Genomic DNA, 20,006 nt, shown 5'->3' on the forward strand with positions numbered 1-20,006 from the left:
CAACAGCCACTCCCCTTTCGCTAGTTGTAACGTTGAGGCTATGATGCTTGCATCGCAGTCATAGAAAATACAACACAATGAATGAAATTTGTATTGAGAGCGAGAATGGGGTTGTAAATGGATATCAGACAGAGGGCTGTGGCCCGGGGGCCGCGGTCTCTGACCCCAGCAAGCCTTGTGGGGTCTGCGTGCATCACTATGCTGTAAAAAAGGTGTGATGGCCCAACACAGGGGACATTTATTTGGTATCCAGTTGAATACCCAATGGAATCGTAATTTGTCTCGGGACTCTCAGGGGGGTTGGAAGTGTCCGTGTTCACAACAGCTGTAGCAAAGCCTTCCGTACACACAGAGAAGAGACTCGTGAGGTTTTAAGAGGTATAAGCCAATATAAGAAGTGTTACCAAGCGCACAAAAGAAGGTATTTCACGTATCTAGAAGGGATTCGGAAAGCTCGACACCGATGAAGAAGAAACATTTGGGGTTTAGAGAGCTTTGTCCGTGAGGGAAAGAGAGTGGTTTGGGATTAGCAAGCTCTGCGCACACGACGGAGAGATCTGTGCTGTTTGGGAAGCGTTCTGCGCATGAAGAAGGCACTTGTGAGGTTTAATACGCTGAAGAAACCCACGGGTGGTGATTGAGAACGGTCAGCAGAACCGGAGAGGTTTATGAAGCTCTTGGCTGACGATGGGATGTTTTCTGAGAGGCGGAAAGTCTCATTCTGATTCATTTTACACGTAAGAACATTTTATCCGGGTAACATAGGCACCGACGAAGAATCCAATAATACTGCGCCGACGTTTGCATCCCCGATCCACGTGCTTGGTCGATACGTGACTATTTCCCACAATGCTTTAGAACATAAAGCGATACTATTTTTTAAGATGTATTCCGTTGTACAGCGCTGCGGAATATGATGGCGCTATAAAAAACAATACTGCTTTCAGACTGTGGGATTAAGAGGGGACTCCTTCACAAAGTTACGATTACAGGAATGCCTCTGCCATTATTATTATTATTTATATAGCGCCAACAATTTACGCAGCGCTTCATACAATATATATATATATTCAGGGGGTCGGACATGACGTTTATAGCGTGTAAAATGCTGTTGGGAAGTTGGGCAGTAAAGGAATACATTCATCGTGATTGTCTAAACATGTAACGGAGGTTTATATCCACGTTAATTTATGGAACTAGGTCATCACATGAGTAAAACTTACCAATATCTTCTATTAATGCAAATATTGGAGTCCCCCCCCCTTTTTTTTTTTGAGCTGTTTCAAATATGTTCAACAGAATCCTTTTTACAAAACACATAATTACTACTAGTTAACTTCACTATCCCTTTTTCTGTAGGAAGCCCTAGACGCAAGAGCTTACACTCTAATTGGGCTGACAATCCACATTTTTTGCACCAGCACGCACTCCATTGCTTAAAATCCCCTTAATCCATACATCTCCTTGGATAAGTCCTATGGTTCTGCATATAATATGTACACAGTAGACCTTAACTCCTTGAGTGCCAGTGGAAGTTAAGCGAGGGATAAGACCCAATCCTTTGAGCACTCTTGAGTAGTGGCTGCTTTGCAAGGCTCTAAGCATTCCTGCTCTGGCAAGCAAAGGGTTAAACCACTAGCCTCCACCCAGCAATCAGAGGGTTAAGAAGCTGCCCCCCCCTCTCCTTTGTAGTAAGGTCCTTGGTCCTGTGAGTAAAGTTCTCCCTGCCCTGACTGTCCCACTCCACTCCCCCCCCCCCCGGGGTGTGATCAGGAGGCTGTGTATAAAAGGGCAAAGCTATAGTTAGGATATCATTTCTTATACAGAGAGGAGATCTGTGGCTGGGACCTGAATCATGGCTGAAGGTACTGTGTATAAAGCTCACTTCTCACGGTCTATAGCCCTGCACCTATACGCTGACCTCATATACAGCCTGCACAATGACATCATAACTGCTGTAAAGTTGGTGAATTACGAGGTTATTTTTAGCTAAGCGCAGACTGCCCGCGGGGGTGAAAAATATCTGTGCGTTCTCTTTGTATAAATCCATGCATTGCAGCGTGAGAGGACTTCTGTATATATATATGTTTGTCACTCTGTATTACACGCTTATACACTTCTATACTGTATGCAGACTCGGCGTATCGCTTTCTATACGGCCAGATACACCATAAACTTTCGGGTTTTGCCTTAACATGTTTTCATAACGTACATTTTCTATAAGTCTTGGTATAGATTTATGCATCTCAATGTCATGTACTTCTGTAACGTATGTATCCTAGAATGCATTACATATGTTATGCGGTATGTATCATTGCAGATATACTGCGTGCGTGCATATGTGTGTGTGTGTATGTGTATGTGTGTATGTGTGTGTGTGTGTGTGTGTGTGTGTGTGTGTATATATATATATATATATATATATATATATATATATATATATATATATATATATATATAAAATATATCCCCTATATGATGCTTTTGCACCAATATTTTTTGTTTATTTATATAGCGCCATCATATTGCACAGAGCCATACAATGTATCAAAGACTATTCTTCTGCAAAGTTCTGCAAAGTTCTGCAAAGTGGTGCAGTCGCCATAGCAACCAATGGCATGCAGATAACCCCACAAAAAATGTTCTTTTGTGTTTTTTTTTCATTCCGCACTCTGTGCCCCGGTCCGAATGGTCGCTGCTGCGGTTATCGCTGCATATGTGTTCTGGAACGCGTTGGTCACGGCTCGTGATTTTGTGTGTTTTCTGTGCACGCAATCGGCATAGGTTGGAGAACACAGAAGGTTAGAGCCGTCTGCGCTTAAATAGCGAGCCCTCGGGCGGTAAAGGATGTATGAATATTAGGAACAGATGTAATACAGGGTACGAACCTCGCTGCAAGAACCTCCTCCGAAGTCAAATCCGGGACCTGACAACCTGAGGTTAAAAATATTTAACCCTTATACCACTTATGCGTTTTACACAACGACTTGTGTTAGCAAACTGGCAGGCTGCTCCTTCCCTAACATCATCCGGTTATATATTCCCTACTGGATCACCTGTGCTCAAGCAGAAACTGATGTATACCTGGGGGATGGGATGGCATTGTCAAGCCATTATTCTGCATGAGTAGCCAACAGATAGTGGCCCAGCTGGCTGTCCAAATGGTTGGCTGAGATCCATGGGAGTTGTAGTTGGGTAATGTTCTGTCCCCCTCTTTACCTGATTGTAACCGCTCGTCCTAGTCCGTCGGTTCTAGTTTTGTCAGACCCTTTGAATGTAGGGACTGTAAGAAGTGCCGCGGGAATCCCTGGTTCTATATAAATAAACGATAATGATGACTTTAACATACCTTGGGTAAAGGGGTGGAATTTGGAAATGCAAAGTACAAAAAGTTTCCCCTCCCCCCCCACCCAGAGGAATGTGTTAAAAGCGTTTGTAGGCGACAGATGACAAACACAAGGCACAGGCTCGAGAACTGCGGATACGGAGAGGGGCCGATCCCGCCCCCTCCCTCTGAAGGGTTAAACCTCATTCTCATTGTAAATGACCAAAGTACGTGGACAGAACGCTGTACACCTTGGGGTTGTTTTACAATATGATATAAATATTTTTACATCACGTTATACAGAAAAACATAACATTGTAACAATTTTGTGTCTTTAAAGAGCAAATAAATATAAAATGTCCTTGATGTCTGTTCCTTTAACGCTACTTTTTAGCTTCTATGTTTTCACCATTAGAAGGGGTGTGTGTGTGTCCAGCGGATTGTGTAATGTGCGCATGTGTGTATGTATTGTGTTACGGTGTCGCTGTATTTATTATTTACATTTTAAATCTTAAGTAAAATATATTTAAAGAGTGTCGCTGTGTGCGTACGATGTGGCGTGGGCCCCATAACTTTATTTTGTGTCCCTCCTCCTAAGCGTGACATATTGGAAAACTTGGTATTACTGTAACAGTCACAAATCCCGCGTTCTGCATCCAAGTACATGCATACAGGCGTGGGGTGGGGGGTGAAGCTTTCCTACGCTACTATCCATACACCCAGCACATATACACTGCCTCCTGTATTCGGCTCTAGAAGGGGGGGGTAAAATTACTCTGGCATCCATAATTTCCAGTATATCCCTTTTGCCAGATACTTTATGTAGGGAGGATTCCATAAACCTGCTGCCAACATTCGTTAAGGAGCCCGACGACTCCGTCCCACGCTGGCAATCCCTTTATTTTTAATGTTCGGACAGGAGATCGTAATCTATAATTAGGAGGTCAGAGGCTTGGGTGTAATGGACGGTGGTTTAACTTTACGGAGAGAGTTGTTGATGCAGGGAACAGCCTCCCTGCAGAGGTGGAAGAGGTTAATACAGCCATTGAATTTAAACATGCATGGGATGGGCCGTCTTTAAGCATGACCTTGGGCAACCTATTTTGGTGGCACTCCTTACATATTCTTACTGGAGATTACGCGTGTTTCAAGGAACAGATACCATCTAGAAAAGGCTGCTTTATAAACTTTGTTTCTAGAAACTACAATGAATATCTGTTTAGTTTGAAACTTTTTTTTTTTTTATTGAATTGGTGTCATTTTATGATCTGCATTACACTTTTTGTTCTCTGCTTTTAGCAATTTAACAGGTGATCACTTCTGTCTCCTTTTGAGTTCTACTAATATATACCTCCCAAGTGTCCTGGAACCCAGTCCCTCTTTTGTATTATCTCGGAATGTTTGCTGGGTGTTAGAGTGTTTGTAGGGTTCTCCTGTGTATAGAACCAGGAGGAAATTGGTTTATAAACTAAACAATGAAAAAATAAACCGTATACAAAAACACGCCATTCTCCCGCTAAACGTACACATTGTATGTATAGAGTCACAGAGTCTCACAACAGCATCTTTAACGCTCGTTATTTGAAGTGCTTGTAGCAGAACGCCGTAAAACGGCTGCGTTTCGAGCCAAATCAGACAGTAATTGAAAGAGGCCATGAAAAATGGCAGAAATCATAAGGTTTATGTTCGGTTTGGCGTCGGAAGAATTTGTCTCGCTGTGGCTGCCAAGTTCTGTAAATATTTTTAAGAAAGCAGCTCGTTTTCGGGTGTCTAAATTGTTCCAGCGTTCAGTGAATAGGTCTCTGTGATCTCCGTCCGCTCTTGACGAATGTCTCGCCTTTCACCTATGCTCAAGCATTTATTTTTTGTTCTATGGGTTCCAGTTAGGAAAAAAAAAACAGTAATACCATCAGTTTTGACCACCTATTTCCTGTTGACGCAGGTAAAATTGCTAAATTAGTCATTATTTACCTTTTTGACTATGAAGGAAAAAATTGCAAAACGAAGGCAAGATGGATGTAAAGCCGCCTTGATAGGTTGGATAGAGGTTGACCCCGAGTTTCCATGACGACGGGGATTGGAGCCATTTGGGAAACGCATTTGGGGCCAGTCACTGCCTAGAAGATTCATGACGGGCTTTTAAAGGGTTAATATCTCTGGGTCAACTCATTCATAAATTCCCCAGATATGATGATCCGCCGCCCAATTATTAATGAACGTATGGGACATATATGTATATATTTTAACGTTCCGTTTCACCTGCACTTCTGATGAACGCTTTGGAAGTAAACGCAGCGTTAGAAACATTATCCCCGGGACCGCTGGATGTCCGAGTCCAACCCAGAAATAATTATTTAATCATGTAAAACGGTCTAATTCACAATCTTACTGCCAGAAACATTTCTCTTGTGAGAATTACACTGTAGCAACGGCAGTTCCTCTGTAGAACGTTGAAGAACTATAATTCCCATGATCCCCAGCTAAAGGACGTACGGTTCTAGGGCATATCCCTGCACCGAGGGGGTATTTTTTTTTTTTTTAACTTTAGGAATTGTAAAAATGTAATTTTTGGTGACTCATAGGAGTTCCTACTTGGTAATGACAATGAAACACAATGTACTTTCCTGCCGAGATTCCACAGATTGGGAAAGTTGTTTATGGTCACAGGGGTGGTCGGTCCTGATGCCGTGAATCATATCGTGTTATGATTCATATTCACAAGCAAAGTCAGTAGGTCATGGGTTATATACAAGCCAACAAGCCTCTCGTCTGGTTTGTAAATGTTGATCATGACACCAAAGGTCAAACTGACCTTCACAAACCAGACTAGAGAGGCTTGTTGGCTTGTATCTCGAATTATCAAGACTGTTGGGTACAAGAAGAATGGCCTCAGACTTGGCATTTTGCTTCTTGTATGGTATGTGTTCTATACTGGAGCTTTGGTCTAGAATGGATTCTGCCTCTGTTTAGTTGAAGTCCTCCAGCATGGAGACCGACTCCACAAGTAATCGATCTCCCAAAAGTTACAGTCTCCAAATAATTCTAGGATGAGATCAAGATTGGGGAGGAGGACATCTCCAGTTTCAAGAATAAAGGGGGACGGGGGTCACGTTTTCAGCAACTTGTAAAGTTAATGAGCGTTTTGTGTCGCAGATCTTCATCATTCACCGGAGGAGTCATGTTGTAGTTAGATATAGAACAGGAGTAATTAGGATCTTCACAAGTAATGCATATCCTCGTCTGTTCTCGCACACAGCTGCGTTTCGGCCGTCGCCCTAACCCTTGTCAATGAACCGGGAGGATTATGTTAGATGGAATGCTTCTTTTGGCTCCGTGTCTCGGGATTATAACAAGACAGGACCTCGTTCACCGATACTCAATTACGCATGTCCGGTCGCCGAGGTCTGCAAACACACCAGTTCCTCTGGGTCAAATAAAATGAATTTCGCGGTGATGCATAACATTGATCTTTTGATTTCGGTTGAGAACAGGAGAAACTATAAAACTAGGAAAGTCAGGGCTTGCTAGGAAGAAACTGGTATTTCAGAACACATGTATAGACTGTGTGCATGAATGATGGGCTACTGTTGTATGACTTTTAAGATTCCACAATTAAGAGATAACACAAACATGATCTCTAATATCTTCACTCTGTGATTCTGCAGATCTGGTTCTGGAAAGCTGCGACTTGGATTGCTCCAGCAATAACCGCAGCCACCACACGGCCGATGCTGGCTGTACGAAGCTCATTGTCCGCAGGGGACAGGCCTTCCATGTCAAGCTCCATTTTTCCACCCGGGGTTACGAGGAAGGGGTAGACAATCTGGCGATCAATGTTGAGACAGGTATGTTATGGAATGCCATTCTGTGTATAATAACACAGTGGGGAACCCAGGTCTTCTTGGTGGACACGTTGGCCCTTCGAAGCTGATATGGACTACTTCTTCTGGAATTATTTATTGCCAGGAATTCTGCAGGAATTTATCATATCACACACTTATTTTTGTTCAGAACCATGGCGTGTTCTGAGACAGACATTTAGATCCCAATTCATGGAGAGGGAGCATACCCAACACAGCTTGCCGAAAAGGTATACGAGGGGAAAAGACTCCTTGACATCTAGGAGACCCCTTGGACAATAAGCAAGTCATCCTAAGGATGTATTTTTAGTTTATATTGTTATATAAATCATTAGTTTCCTTTTTTATCAGTATACTTCTCCATTGTTGCCTTTACTAGAAATATTTGGGTTAAACAAAATGGATGTGGTGAATTTTCTATTCTTTGTTGGGCACCTTAAGGAACTACCCGGTCCAAAAGGACCTCAGGTGGAGGAGGGCTGAGCAAAATGTCCATATTTTGGTTAATAGTCTTTCTACATAGAAATCCATTTTATGGCAATAAGCTGGAGGAAGGGGTATCGCTTAATGCCGTGTTTGTTATTTCTATATGGACTCTGTAAAAACATGTTTGCCCTGAACGTTGGGGTGGAATTCCGATCATGCTGCAGTAATCCCCGGGCAGACGCCGATCCGTTTCAGCGATGTCTCTGTGTTTGCAGAGGGAGTTTAGCTCAGTGTTCAGTAACAATGCCAGGAAGGATAGAGTCGCAGGTGGCTATGAGTTAAAAGAAGTGCTTGTGCAAAGTTTGAGAAGCGGTCTTGTTGTTATAACAACGGTAGGAAGATTCCAGTGATAAAACCACTTTGCACCAGGATCAAATCTGATGCAATAGTGGTCTCATTACCATAGCAACTAAAGCAATGTTACTGCTGATTCCATAGAGTGGAATGGGGTTTTGACATCATTTAGGGCCTCGGTGATCACGCAGATTTCTCTCCTCTACAGGTCCACAGCCTTCTCAAGAATGCGGAACCCAAGCTCACATTCCGGTGTCGGACTCCCTTCAGGAAGGAGCCTGGAGCGCAGCTGTGAGTAGCAACGATGGGAATGAGCTAGTACTGTCAATCAACTCTCCACCTGATGCACCCATTGGCTCCTACAACTTTTCACTGGAGGCCTCCACAGGATACCAAGGAACCAGCTTCCATCTTGGGACTTTCATTTTACTCTTCAACCCATGGTGTCCCGGTAAGAACACAGAAACAAGGGAAATTGGCATGTTTACATCATGGTGTCCCTGACAGGAATGAGCTGAAGGACATGGAGTCTCTTCCCTCTTAAATGTGACTCTCTGCTAAACTCACAATTAGACTTAATTACCTTGTCATGCCTTGTCAGCTTTTTTTTTTTTTAATTAGACTATACGCAGTAGTACAATGGCACCCACCAGGTTCAAAAGCTTCATTTCTGCCCCTAGAAATGTTTTATCTCCATCTGGAAATCACTTTGGGGATTCCGAGTCTACCTTTGTATATTTCATTTTGTCTCCTGTTCCTAGAGGACACTGTATACATAGAAAATGAGGACCAGCGAACAGAGTATGTGGTGACCCAGTATGGAATCATCTTCCAAGGCACGAAGAACTCAATAAACAGTGTTCCATGGAACTTTGGTCAGGTACGTGCATTTGCGAAGTTTGCCTTTAACTTTCTGCCCTTCACACTGCTTATGAATGGTCATCTCAGGATACCATATAACCAAATTCAATTGACACGTTCTGGGTGAGGAAAGGAATGCATAACCAGACAAGTATGACGGCCTGTCATGAATACGATGAGACTAATGTCCCAAGACCTTCAAAGGACAAAAATGTTGTTGCCTCCTTGTGACCTCTGCCATGTTTTGTGTAGAAGCTCCGACAGAGCAGTGCCCTTTTGTCCTCAAACAGTTCATTCTTTATTTTCTCACAAAGATATATTTCTGGTCTTCAAAGAAGTCCCTCCTTTTTCTTATCGTAACGACGCTGCCGCTGCTTCTCCACCACAGTGTTCGTTATCTCCTCCTGACACATCCTTGGATGAACGCCGCTTGTCCCCACGTTCAGTTTCTTCCACTCGCATGCATTTATTTATAAAAACCCCAGCAAGAGACTCTCTCCCAGTCTTAACAGAGAACTCGCTTTATTCCATAAAAGGTTTTCAGCAAATGCAGGAGTCGCAGAGAACTGTGGCTACGCTGCTTTGAATGATTGAGAAATATGAATGACCAGAACGAGGAGTGTATTCTGTGGGAGGATTCTATGGAAATCATTAAATGACACGACAATATGTCGCCCCACTTGATATTGACATTCTTCCAACAATCTCCAGCTATTCCTAGTGTTTAGGCAGCATACCATTTACTGTCGCTCAGACATCTCTTTTTGGGGCAAGCGAAACTCTCCTGCGGATACATACTTCCTTAGGGTCCTGAATACGTTTTTGTTTTACAGTTTGAAGACGGCATATTAGAAGCATGCCTCCAGTTACTGGATACCAACCCTAAATTCGTGAGAGACTCCAGTCGGGACTGTTCTCGACGGAATGACCCGGTTTATATCAGTCGTGTTGTGAGTGCTATGGTGAGTCCAGGACACCATAAAACTTCCTCTTCTCGCCAACGCCTGAGGTTGTCTACAACAATTCTGTCACGCCAACAGGAGTTAATGAGTTTGTATTGAAATGTAAAAGTTGCAGAGAATCTTACATATATGTTTTAATGTTGCTTGTTCTTCGCAGGTAAATTGCAACGACGATAGAGGAGTGCTCTACGGCCGCTGGGACAACCAGTATGATGATGGCATCAGCCCCATGTTCTGGATAGGCAGTGTTGACATTTTACGGCGGTGGAGGAAATTTGGGTGCCAGGCTGTGAGATACGGGCAATGTTGGGTTTTTGCTGCTGTGGCGTGTTCAGGTGAGGAGCATGGAAACACGGATGACATGGGTACTTAGAACTTTCTAGGTACATTGGAAGCAATAACTTTCAAAACTATCATTGGGGGTTTATTTTTTAGATTGTGCTTTATTTGTAGGAAGGGTGTCTTCTGCCCTGGGCTCCAGAATCTCACCAACGTCTCTTCCTTTCTTCCCACAGTACTGCGTTGTCTTGGGATCCCAAGCCGTGTCATCACTAACTACTACTCTGCCCATGATACTAACAGCAACCTGTTGATCGAGCAGTACCTGGATGAACAAGGCAATAAGCAGAAGAAACAGAAGGACATGATATGGTAAGGTTCTACCTGAACACGTCTTCCATGCCTTTTCTCTATTAACATGCAAAGTACTTCTGCCTGTATGAAGCATCGGTGGTTATAGAGTGACTCTTGTGCAAAGTTTGGGAAAAATGCTATTTATCATGATGAAAACCAGCGATTTTGCTTCTGATGATTGGACGTTATTGGTGGATTGTCATAGAATCCTGCAGCTCATTCTACAAAAGCAAAGTGACTGAGGTAGCAGCGGTATTAATCTTCCATTTCATCTCAAATGTTTCTCTTGGATTGAAGGAACTTCCACTGCTGGATAGAGGCGTGGATGGCGCGTCCAGATCTGGGAGGAGGTTACGACGGGTGGCAGGTTGTGGATCCAACCCCACAGGAGAAAAGTGAAGGTATGGGCAACATGCGACTCAATACTAGCTTCTTTGTTTTCGGTTGGCTCGGTTTTGTGACGTTCTGCTGTCTCCGCAGGAGTATACTGCTGTGGCCCAGCTCCCGTCATCGCCATCAAGGAGGGTGACCTGGGTATGAAGTACGACGTTCCATTTATTTTTGCGGAGGTGAACGCAGATGTGATTTATTATGTGGAGCAGAAGGACGGCACGGTCAAACAGACTGTTTCCACTTTTCAAGTGGGTCAGAATATCAGCACAAAGGCTGTGGGACGGGACAATAGAGAAGACATCACACACAATTACAAATACCCAGAGGGTAGGCGTCATTTATTTGGCTAACCTCTTAACTTTTCATTTTCTCCCACAACGTCTAAATTATTCCTTATGAGCAGGCTTCCTGAATTACAATGTTTTGACCCTTTTATCTAACGGCATTATATAAACGCCCTCTTTAGTGTAGAAACTATTTTTTAATAAACAACCTGCCAATTTTAGAGGTCATCACAACTTGAAACTTTACTTTTGGGAAATAAATGGCTTCAAATTAATAAAGCAAACTTCTCATGATGGATGTATACAATGTAACACGGCTCTGCATTTCTCTCTTCTAAAGGCTCTGAGGATGAACGAAGGGTCTTTGAAAAAGCAAACAAGCTCTCTGGGCTGGAGAAGGAAGAGGAAAGGGGGGACGCCTCTGGAATCACCATCAAGATTAAAGGTTCCGAAGGGATGAACAAAGGCAGTGACTTTGACGTGTTTGCGGTGATCAACAACGGCACAGAACAGGACAAGGAATGTCGCCTGATGTTTTGCGGTCGCACAGCCAGTTATACTGGAGATGTCGGCCCACAATGTGCGATGAAGGATCTTCTCAACCTCAAGCTGGAGGCTCAATCAGGTAAAGCGTGTGATTCTGCCAGGTTTTTTAAACCTCTTGCTGTACAAGATGTGGTTGCCTGAAATTCCCTTCATCTACAGCCAGAAGCTCCTAAAACGGGTAGGCTGGCATTCTAAGGCACAGGGTTGGAGGTCCTCCATTTGAACTTCTAAGACTGTGTCACAATGTAACAAGTCAATTAAAAATGGAAACTGTAAATTGTACTATTGTACAATAATCTACGTTCTCAATAATCTGAAGATGGATGGGGTCCTGCAGTCAAAGGTGATCCCTTTCCAACTTTTTGGGACCTTCCAAGGTCCCTTCTGGTGGACTTTCTTTGACAGTCTGAAGGGAGACAAGTATATGTGTTTGCAACACTATAGGCACAGTGTCTGTCTTGGTGCGATGTACTTAGAAAAGAAAGGGCGGACTGTATAATATGACTGATAGGAAATGCATGCAGAATAAGTAGTGAGTACATGAGACCACCTCCCTGTAGAAGTAGGAGACTAATACAGTCCAGGATCTTAAAGTACATGTCTGATATATATAAATAGAGATTATTGGCACAGATATAGAAATATCAACAATCATTTTGTTCTATAAGCCTCCTGATTCCTTGGTGCTGAGTTAATTGTTAATTATTTTCTGTTACCCAAGATTGAAGCATTTACACCCAGCCTGACTGGGGTCATGTCTTCATGCTCGGTACTGGATCCTTTACCTAATATGGTCAGTAAGCTTGATGGAGGAATGCTCCTCTCCCACAGAATGTTTCATATTCAAGACTCCGTATCAGAAATAAAATACAGATCTGATTAGTGATAAACGCGAACCTGTCTGTGACTCCCACTGTTGGCTTGTGAGCTAGAAAAGTTCCTTTAGCTTTGGACATGCGCAGTAGAGGGGCAGGAATTGCCTGTTATCTTTACATTCATGGCACTTGCCCCACCGTATCATTTTGACCCTTGTAATTATCTGAGCCCCTCTACTTCTCCCAGCTAATGATGGCTTGGTTATACCTTCTACCTTGTTGTGTGATCCGGGAAATAGAGTTACGATTGGCCACAAGGAACAAATGCCAGCCGTGTCCTGATGATATCGTTGTTTATTTGGTATTAAGATCTAAAGCATCTATACTGTGAAAGTAATTTTTGTATTGCTGTCTAATCCAGTAAAGTAACAGCACTACAGAATATAGCGGTGCTATATAATCAATAAATAACACTGGAGTACTACTGTCTAGAATTAGCCAGCAGTCTATGGCTACATTGTTACTATTCTTTCACGGCGCGCAGTGTATTAATGTCAGTAATAGGACCTCCATTGTGTAAGTATTGTTTGCAGATAGATAACCATTACACACCAGGGGTGCGCGTTGTGATGTGTTAATATTTAAATTGGTTCACAAAACAGTAACCACTTTTGTTGCAGTCTTTTTTTCTGTTATTGACCGGTGTCGTTTGCTTATGAGGTCATCCTGTCTGTCTTTTTGCCTTAAATAAAGGTTAATAATCAACCTTTAGTGAAAGAGTATTTGTACCTTTGATTCCCCGTCGATGTTTGGATGGTTAGGGTTACCCTACAGTCTATGTGCACTAGAGGGCGCTATTAGAGATTGGTGAGCTTAATGTTATCTCCCCCCATCTGTATTTAGTTGGTTGTCCAAGCTCCACCTACTATCTTCTAAGTCCCTCCCACAAACCCTGTTCTGCATTACCTTTTCTTGCGTAAGAAGCACTTTTTTGTTGGAGGGCAGGCATGAGCCAAGGGGCTTAATCCGTGACCGGCCTGTTCCCAATAAAACCCCATGTAATTCCTGCCCCGTGTTCTGCCCAAAACTCAATACCTGGGTTTTAATAAGCGTTGCCTGGTCTGCGTATCATTACATGGTATGGAGTTACGGTTAATATCACAGTGGTGGCAGCTGTATCCTCCGTATGATGTTACAGCTTGTATAAACTAATATGGCCCAAGGCATTGCTAGTTTACCCGCTGGTGGATTTTTATGGTTTCGCAGTAATAGCATTGGGGGTGCAAAAAGACATCTAAGCTTTTTAATAGACGGTGCCTTGACATTGTGCTACCCTCCAAGCTGAATTAAGTAAATGGAGAAACAGAAAGTCTCCTTAGATGTCTTGCATCACAAACTCAAATATCTATTGCCGAAGCCCATTAGGAGCTTCTGGAAGTTGGCCAGACGTCGGCGAGAAACTCGCTGGGGTCGAGCAGGTGTGTGAGAACCTAACAGGTTTCTCCTCTGGGGAAGAGCCAAGATGGCCCTTGATAGTAAAAGCTAATGAAGCAAAAGTTCCACTTTTCATATCTGAAACGTACCATTTAGTATATTATAGCCAGTCATTCGTAACCATGACTTTCTTGATAATTCCTTGAACAGAAAAGAAAGTACCTCTGCGGCTTAATTATGAGCAGTACGGGTGCAACCTGACAGAAGACAACCTCATCAAAATGATGGCTCTCCTGCATGATTATTCAACGAAGGATATCTACCTGGCCACGAGAGATATTTATGTCAAGAATCCGGACATCAAAGTGAAGGTAAGGCTTTGAAGCAACATGGAAGAGTAACATCTTTCCTTTCACGTCACTGCTTTAAAAGTTGCTGTTGCACGTTAGACCTGAACAGAGGTTCCGGGCAGGTGGCTTGACAGTACAATAGCTTACCGGGTCGCTCATTAGGCGCACCCTAATTAAACCCTACGGACTTGTGTATCCTTCTATTGCCAGCTGGAGCACTACATGCTGTCCATCGCCAGACCGAAGTAGGACTTCAGCTCTTGTTGAAGTCTGCCTGATCCTCAACTATGCTTTTATTCAAAACCTGGCTGACGGTCAAGGCAGTTGAAGTTCAACAACAGCGGGACATAGTTGGGTTCAGAAAGTGCTGCTTTTAAACTCGTGATGTTTTGTTTACGATGGAATAAAGGGATTTTTGGTTGCTGTATGCCAAAACGTGGCTATTATTGGTGGTATATGGAGGCGGCCAAGGCAGCCGTGGTGGGGCAGAAGGCAGGCTTTCATGACCCAATGACACTAGAGAAGGGAACTTTTTAGTAGGCTTCCAGCCCATGTTTCTCCACTCTGACATTCTGGACAGAGGTAGCTGGAGCAAACACCACCCTGCTCGCTTCTAGTGGTATATGGATTGTTAGGTATGTTTAATAAAGCAAGTAAAAGTGTGTCGTAAGGTTGTGTAACTATTTGTGTAGACTAGTACAAAGACAATGCATGGGACAGAGCCAGGTTAAGCAGTAGGAGTTTTACATTTTGGATATTGAGTCAGCTGCGCAGGGAAATGATAGTTTATTATTTTAGGCAGGCACATCGAGAGCTCCCATTAATCTCCCTGTCCATGTGGATCCAGTCTTCCGACCCCGCCATTACATCACTTACGGGAGGGGGCCGGGCGTTTAACTGTTACAAGTTCTAATATCCCTTGAAAGGATCGTAGCACAACTTATAATATTATGAACCCCCCAAACCCCTCTCCCTCCAGCTGTCTGAGCTATTCCTGGACAGGGGGGATTTTATATCCATTAGAGGGGCTGGAAACCAGTTTCCATATAGCTTCACTATATACCATTCTATATGACTTTATGGCAGGTGCTCTTTAACACGATACACTTGTTGATAAACAATGACAACATGCCATCCAAATAATACATGATTTCACCAACTGTAAGAAAAGCACAGATAAGACCCTCTGGGTTGCTGTAGACCCCTGTGGTTAGATGGCAGCAGTCTCAAAACTGTGCTATTATCACTTGATCCAGTTAGCCATGCCCTGGTGGCCGGCAGGGCCGGACTTGGACTGAAAAGCACCCCTGGAAACATTTGGAGAGCAGCCCCATATAGTTTATCTCCCGGTCGAGCTCTTCTACCCACACGCACCCCTAATACATACCCAAGTCACACTATTTACCATACAAATAACTATACATACAAAAACATTCTTTTTATCACGTTATTTGTATTAAAATGCCAGAAAGAAAAAGTGTTAAAAGGCATATCATGGGACAGAGTGGCATATAGGAGGGTATGAAACATATCAGGGAGGCAGAGTGGCATATAGGGGGGCATAAGGCTTTTACATAAAAAAATATTGTAGTTTGTTAAAAAAAAAAAAAAAATAGTTTACTGACCTTTTACTTCTTCCACTTTGGGGTTTTTTCATCTTGGCCTCCTTCCTCTGGTAGCTGCAGGCCGCCATTTTCTATGCTGACAGGAAGTCACTGACCCTGAGTGTGAGGGGGCGGAGCTTTCATCCCTTACACTGCTCCCATCACTATGCGGCCATCAGACTGCCGGAAATCTAATCTAAACTGCCGCTGGGTGCTGATGCCGCCGGCCGGAGCTACTTTAATACTTTTATTTTTTTATTTAATATGCCGGATCGGCTTGCCATATTAAGTAAAAAAAAAAAAAAGTATTAAAGTAGCTCCGGCCGGCGGCTTCAGCACCCAGCGGCAGTTTAGATTAGATTTCCGGCAATCTAATGGTCACATAGTGATGGTGGCAGAGTGAGGGGTGAAAGCTCCGTGTGAGGGGGCGGAGCTTTCACCCCTCACGCTGCTCCCATCACTAGGCGGCCATCGCACACGGCCGCTGGGTGCCGATGCCGCCGGCCGGCGCTGCTTTAATACTATTTTTCCCGGTAGGCCAGTCCGGCCCTGGAGGCCGGTAGTCACCGCAGGACAGCAGACTCACAAGAAGCTTGTCTCCTGCTGGAGAACAGAAGGTGATGGTCACATAGAACGTTTAGTGGTTTAATATATAAAGAGCTTTCATCTAATAAGCCTAACTGTTGGAACTTTGAGCTCAATGTGTGCCATTTTCTTAAAATGTTACCGGGATAAGCAATGAAAACACAGATGTAAGTTTCTGATTTATCCTGTACCATCTACAGGTTATGGGGGAGCCCATGCAAAACCGGAAGCTGGTGGCTGAGATTTCACTAAAGAATCCTTTAAATGAACCGATAACCGGCTGCAGCTTCTCCGTGGAAGGAGCCGGTCTGATAGAGGGACTCTTGGAGAAGACTCTGTAAGTTATATATCTAGAGGGGAGTGTATTTAATGCATAGCACAGCCCATGACAAGTGGTTTTTTTAATCTGTAAATTCTATGTAACTCATAAACAGGAGCCAAAAATGATAAAAATCTAGCTTTTATTAGAATGTGCTTGAAATCAACCACACAAATACTCCTAGACAATGTTTGACCTCTTACTGTCCTGTCCTCGCAGCGACTGCCCCGTGGAGCCCGGACAAGATGCGAAGGTCAGAGTGGACCTCCGTCCCCAACAAGCCGGACTGCGGAAGCTAGTGGTGGACTTTGAGAGCGACCGCCTGAAAGCAGTGAAAGGTCACAGGAATATCATTATCGCGCCCCAACCCAAGTGAGAGGCTATGGACACTGTTGGGGGTAGGATGTCACCCCCCCCCCATTCAACAAGTTACCTGGCTATCCTATAATGTGAGCATTTTGTAAACCTATATATACATATTTAGTACTATCCACATCTTAAGTCTTCACACCACAGAACCTGTATAGTATAAACTGTCCATAACTCTGCCATAAAGCGAGGTGGCTGTGCACAGGGGGTTAAAGACCTCTTTGCTCTAGGTCAATGTCTTACCTCCAGCCTTTTACTGTGTAAATATTTTGTATCCATGCATTAAAAACACAATTTCTATGAAATTAGATGTTTGGTTTTCTCTCTTACGGAACTGTGTGTACCCCTTTACCAAATTACTCTGTTCCTGGACGGTGCATGGTAACAGAAGCCAGTTTGGGATCCATCCCATGTGGACCGGCTTTGATGCAAAGTAGTCAGATATTTGGAGTCTGGAAAAACACACATGGCCCCGGAGAGTTTTAAGCGGCCTCTGGCAGAATCCAACTGGTTTCCTATTTCAAACTCCCCTACACCTGACCCTTTGCAGACTCCTAACGCATACCAGCAATGGCTCCATTACTCATTCCACTTCACCCAGATAATATATTTCATCTCGCGCAAGCACTAATTTGCTTGCGATGGAGCGAGGCAAGCAGCTAGAGCTCTTTGTGCCATTTTCTTGTACCAAACTCCACATATTTGAATGCTTTCCAGTTGTTCACACTCTGTAATACAAGTGTTTTCACGCAGATGTTACTCACTTCATACTACAGCTAACCTCTTCCTTCTAATTGTTCTTCTGACGATTCCAAAATGAGAACAAAGAAGGAAAATGAGTTCTTTCATACCAAAGCACTTCCCTTCCTACATCGATTCATCATCTACTTACATTATACATAATAAGTATATAATATATATCAGCCGCTCTGTGTTGTCAGTAAAGCTTGGGTTAAACCTAAAGAGGACCTGAGCTGGAGAACAGCGAGTTAAGGGCGCTGGAAAGACGACAAAGATTTTTTTTCCAGGCACAAGCCCAGGTTATTCTAATAAGTCAGCCAGAGGTACTGTATGCACAATACCAGGGAGTAGTAAGAGCCAGGGGGAGGAGGTAGAGGTAGTACGAGGTGCCCCCATTTCATTTCTATGGCTTAACAGAGAGACTATTGGCAAAGAGTTCTAACGCTATGTCCCCAGACAGTATCCAGCTCTTTCCTGTATACACAATTACTCCCCCCCCCCGCCCGCTAGGACCATCACGCTGGCAGCTGGATAGGATACGGGAAGGACCTCGGGCAAAGGTGCATCCATGATTACTGAGAAGTAATTTGTGACATCATCAAGACAATATTTCCTGCCTTACGACTTCAAAGCCCCGTCAAACCACCAAAGATATTAAGGTTATGACTGCCCTCATAATGAAATACACAAATGCCCCCCCCTTCCGAAACTCTGCAGAGTATTGCACGTGGACACAGGGCTTTAACTAAAAGACAGGCTTTGGAAGTTTTTTAAACTTTTAAATGGGGCTCTGATTAAATTCCCAAAAAACCTGATTAGTTGACGCAGCGGCGGCAGCTCGCTTGCCATAAATCACAACCTTATGCAAGGGCGCAGCCGTTGACTTTATTGCCCCATTTACCTTTTAAGTATAACCGCTGGATCAATAACAAGGCTGTTTGGACAAAATTGTAGTTTCCTGATGAGCGCAGTTATAAAGCAATCGCCCTTAGAAATCATATCAGTCATTCTGCAAGAGACGCATACTACAGACACATAACTGGAACAGATCTCGGTCGTAAAAAAAAGATGTTTAGTGCGAAAATACAAACCACACGAATCCTGTGGAACCCGACGTCGCGCTATAATTATATATAAAATATCTAATATAATCTCATTGGTATACAAGGGTGATTAAAACATTCCGACTGTACACACTATACTAATCTACACAAAGCAGATACCACGCCAGTTCTGGATATTTCCAACATGAAATACAGTGATCGGTGATTGAAGGGTTAACTTTCCACTTGCGTTATCCAATGGCTTTGTGCTTTAGAACAATCTCCCAGCATGCATCGGGCCTACTGCCAAAGAGTTAAATTAGCCGATGTGGAGCTCGATAAAGGAGGAAGGTTACAAAGCATGCCGTGACTGTGCAACGCATCGCCATTGGAGGAAGAAATTAATTATTAAAAATTAGAAAAACCTTTAATGGACTAAAAAAAAAAATAATAATAATAATTACATGATGTTTCATTTCATTTGTTTAAGTTGTTAAGATGTTTTTTTCCCAACATAGAAAACCAAATAGTCTTTCCATATAGTATTTTAAAAAATTGTTGTATAATACCACAATCAGTGCAATATTTAAGAAAACACACAGTATTTGCAAATTGGGTCAAAACATAACAGCTTTTTAGAATTTTCTTAAATTTATCTAGTATTAACTTTTTGTATTGTTCTGAGTATAGGCATCCCCTTGATAGTTGAAGCCATACATTTAATGGAATAAGTGTGTAAAATTATATATATATATTTATTTTTATTATTATTTTTTGGAGGGGTGCATATAATCAGGACAATACGGTAGCCACATTTTTTTGCTACCCAATATACCTCGTTTTCAGGAGGAATGCCCCCTTGACCACTTGATAATAAAAATGATGAGGATGAATAAAAAGATGTTGTCACCATAGCAACACAAGTAATGAACCAATCAGCAAGAAGGGTGACAAAGCCACTTACAATTTTGCACCACAATCAGCCTTACAGTTCTAGATCAATTTGGTTCTAGAGCTACAGATGTGGCCGCGACCAAGGAGTTAAATATTATGTATAGACACAAGAGCACAATTGCCGTCGAATCTGCACACCTTGTATTGT

The 20,006-nt window shown here is 43.1% G+C and overlaps 1 protein-coding gene across 1 annotated transcript; it reads left to right on the plus strand.

Moving 5' to 3' along the window:
* The first annotated feature begins 1,811 nt into the window (after positions 1-1,811).
* On the plus strand, positions 1,812-17,425 carry TGM2 (transglutaminase 2). The gene is made up of 13 exons (XM_053453418.1): positions 1,812-1,865; positions 6,991-7,170; positions 8,174-8,416; positions 8,727-8,845; positions 9,660-9,788; positions 9,946-10,123; positions 10,304-10,439; positions 10,719-10,822; positions 10,902-11,141; positions 11,439-11,723; positions 14,104-14,264; positions 16,633-16,769; positions 16,971-17,425. Exons 1-13 carry the CDS (start codon positions 1,856-1,858, stop codon positions 17,125-17,127), a joined length of 2,079 nt encoding a protein of 692 aa, XP_053309393.1. The 5' UTR covers positions 1,812-1,855; the 3' UTR covers positions 17,128-17,425.
* The last annotated feature ends 2,581 nt before the right edge of the window (positions 17,426-20,006 follow it).

This window comes from Spea bombifrons, chromosome 13, assembly GCF_027358695.1.
Source record: "Spea bombifrons isolate aSpeBom1 chromosome 13, aSpeBom1.2.pri, whole genome shotgun sequence".
In the NCBI taxonomy this organism is placed as follows: domain Eukaryota; kingdom Metazoa; phylum Chordata; class Amphibia; order Anura; family Pelobatidae; genus Spea; species Spea bombifrons.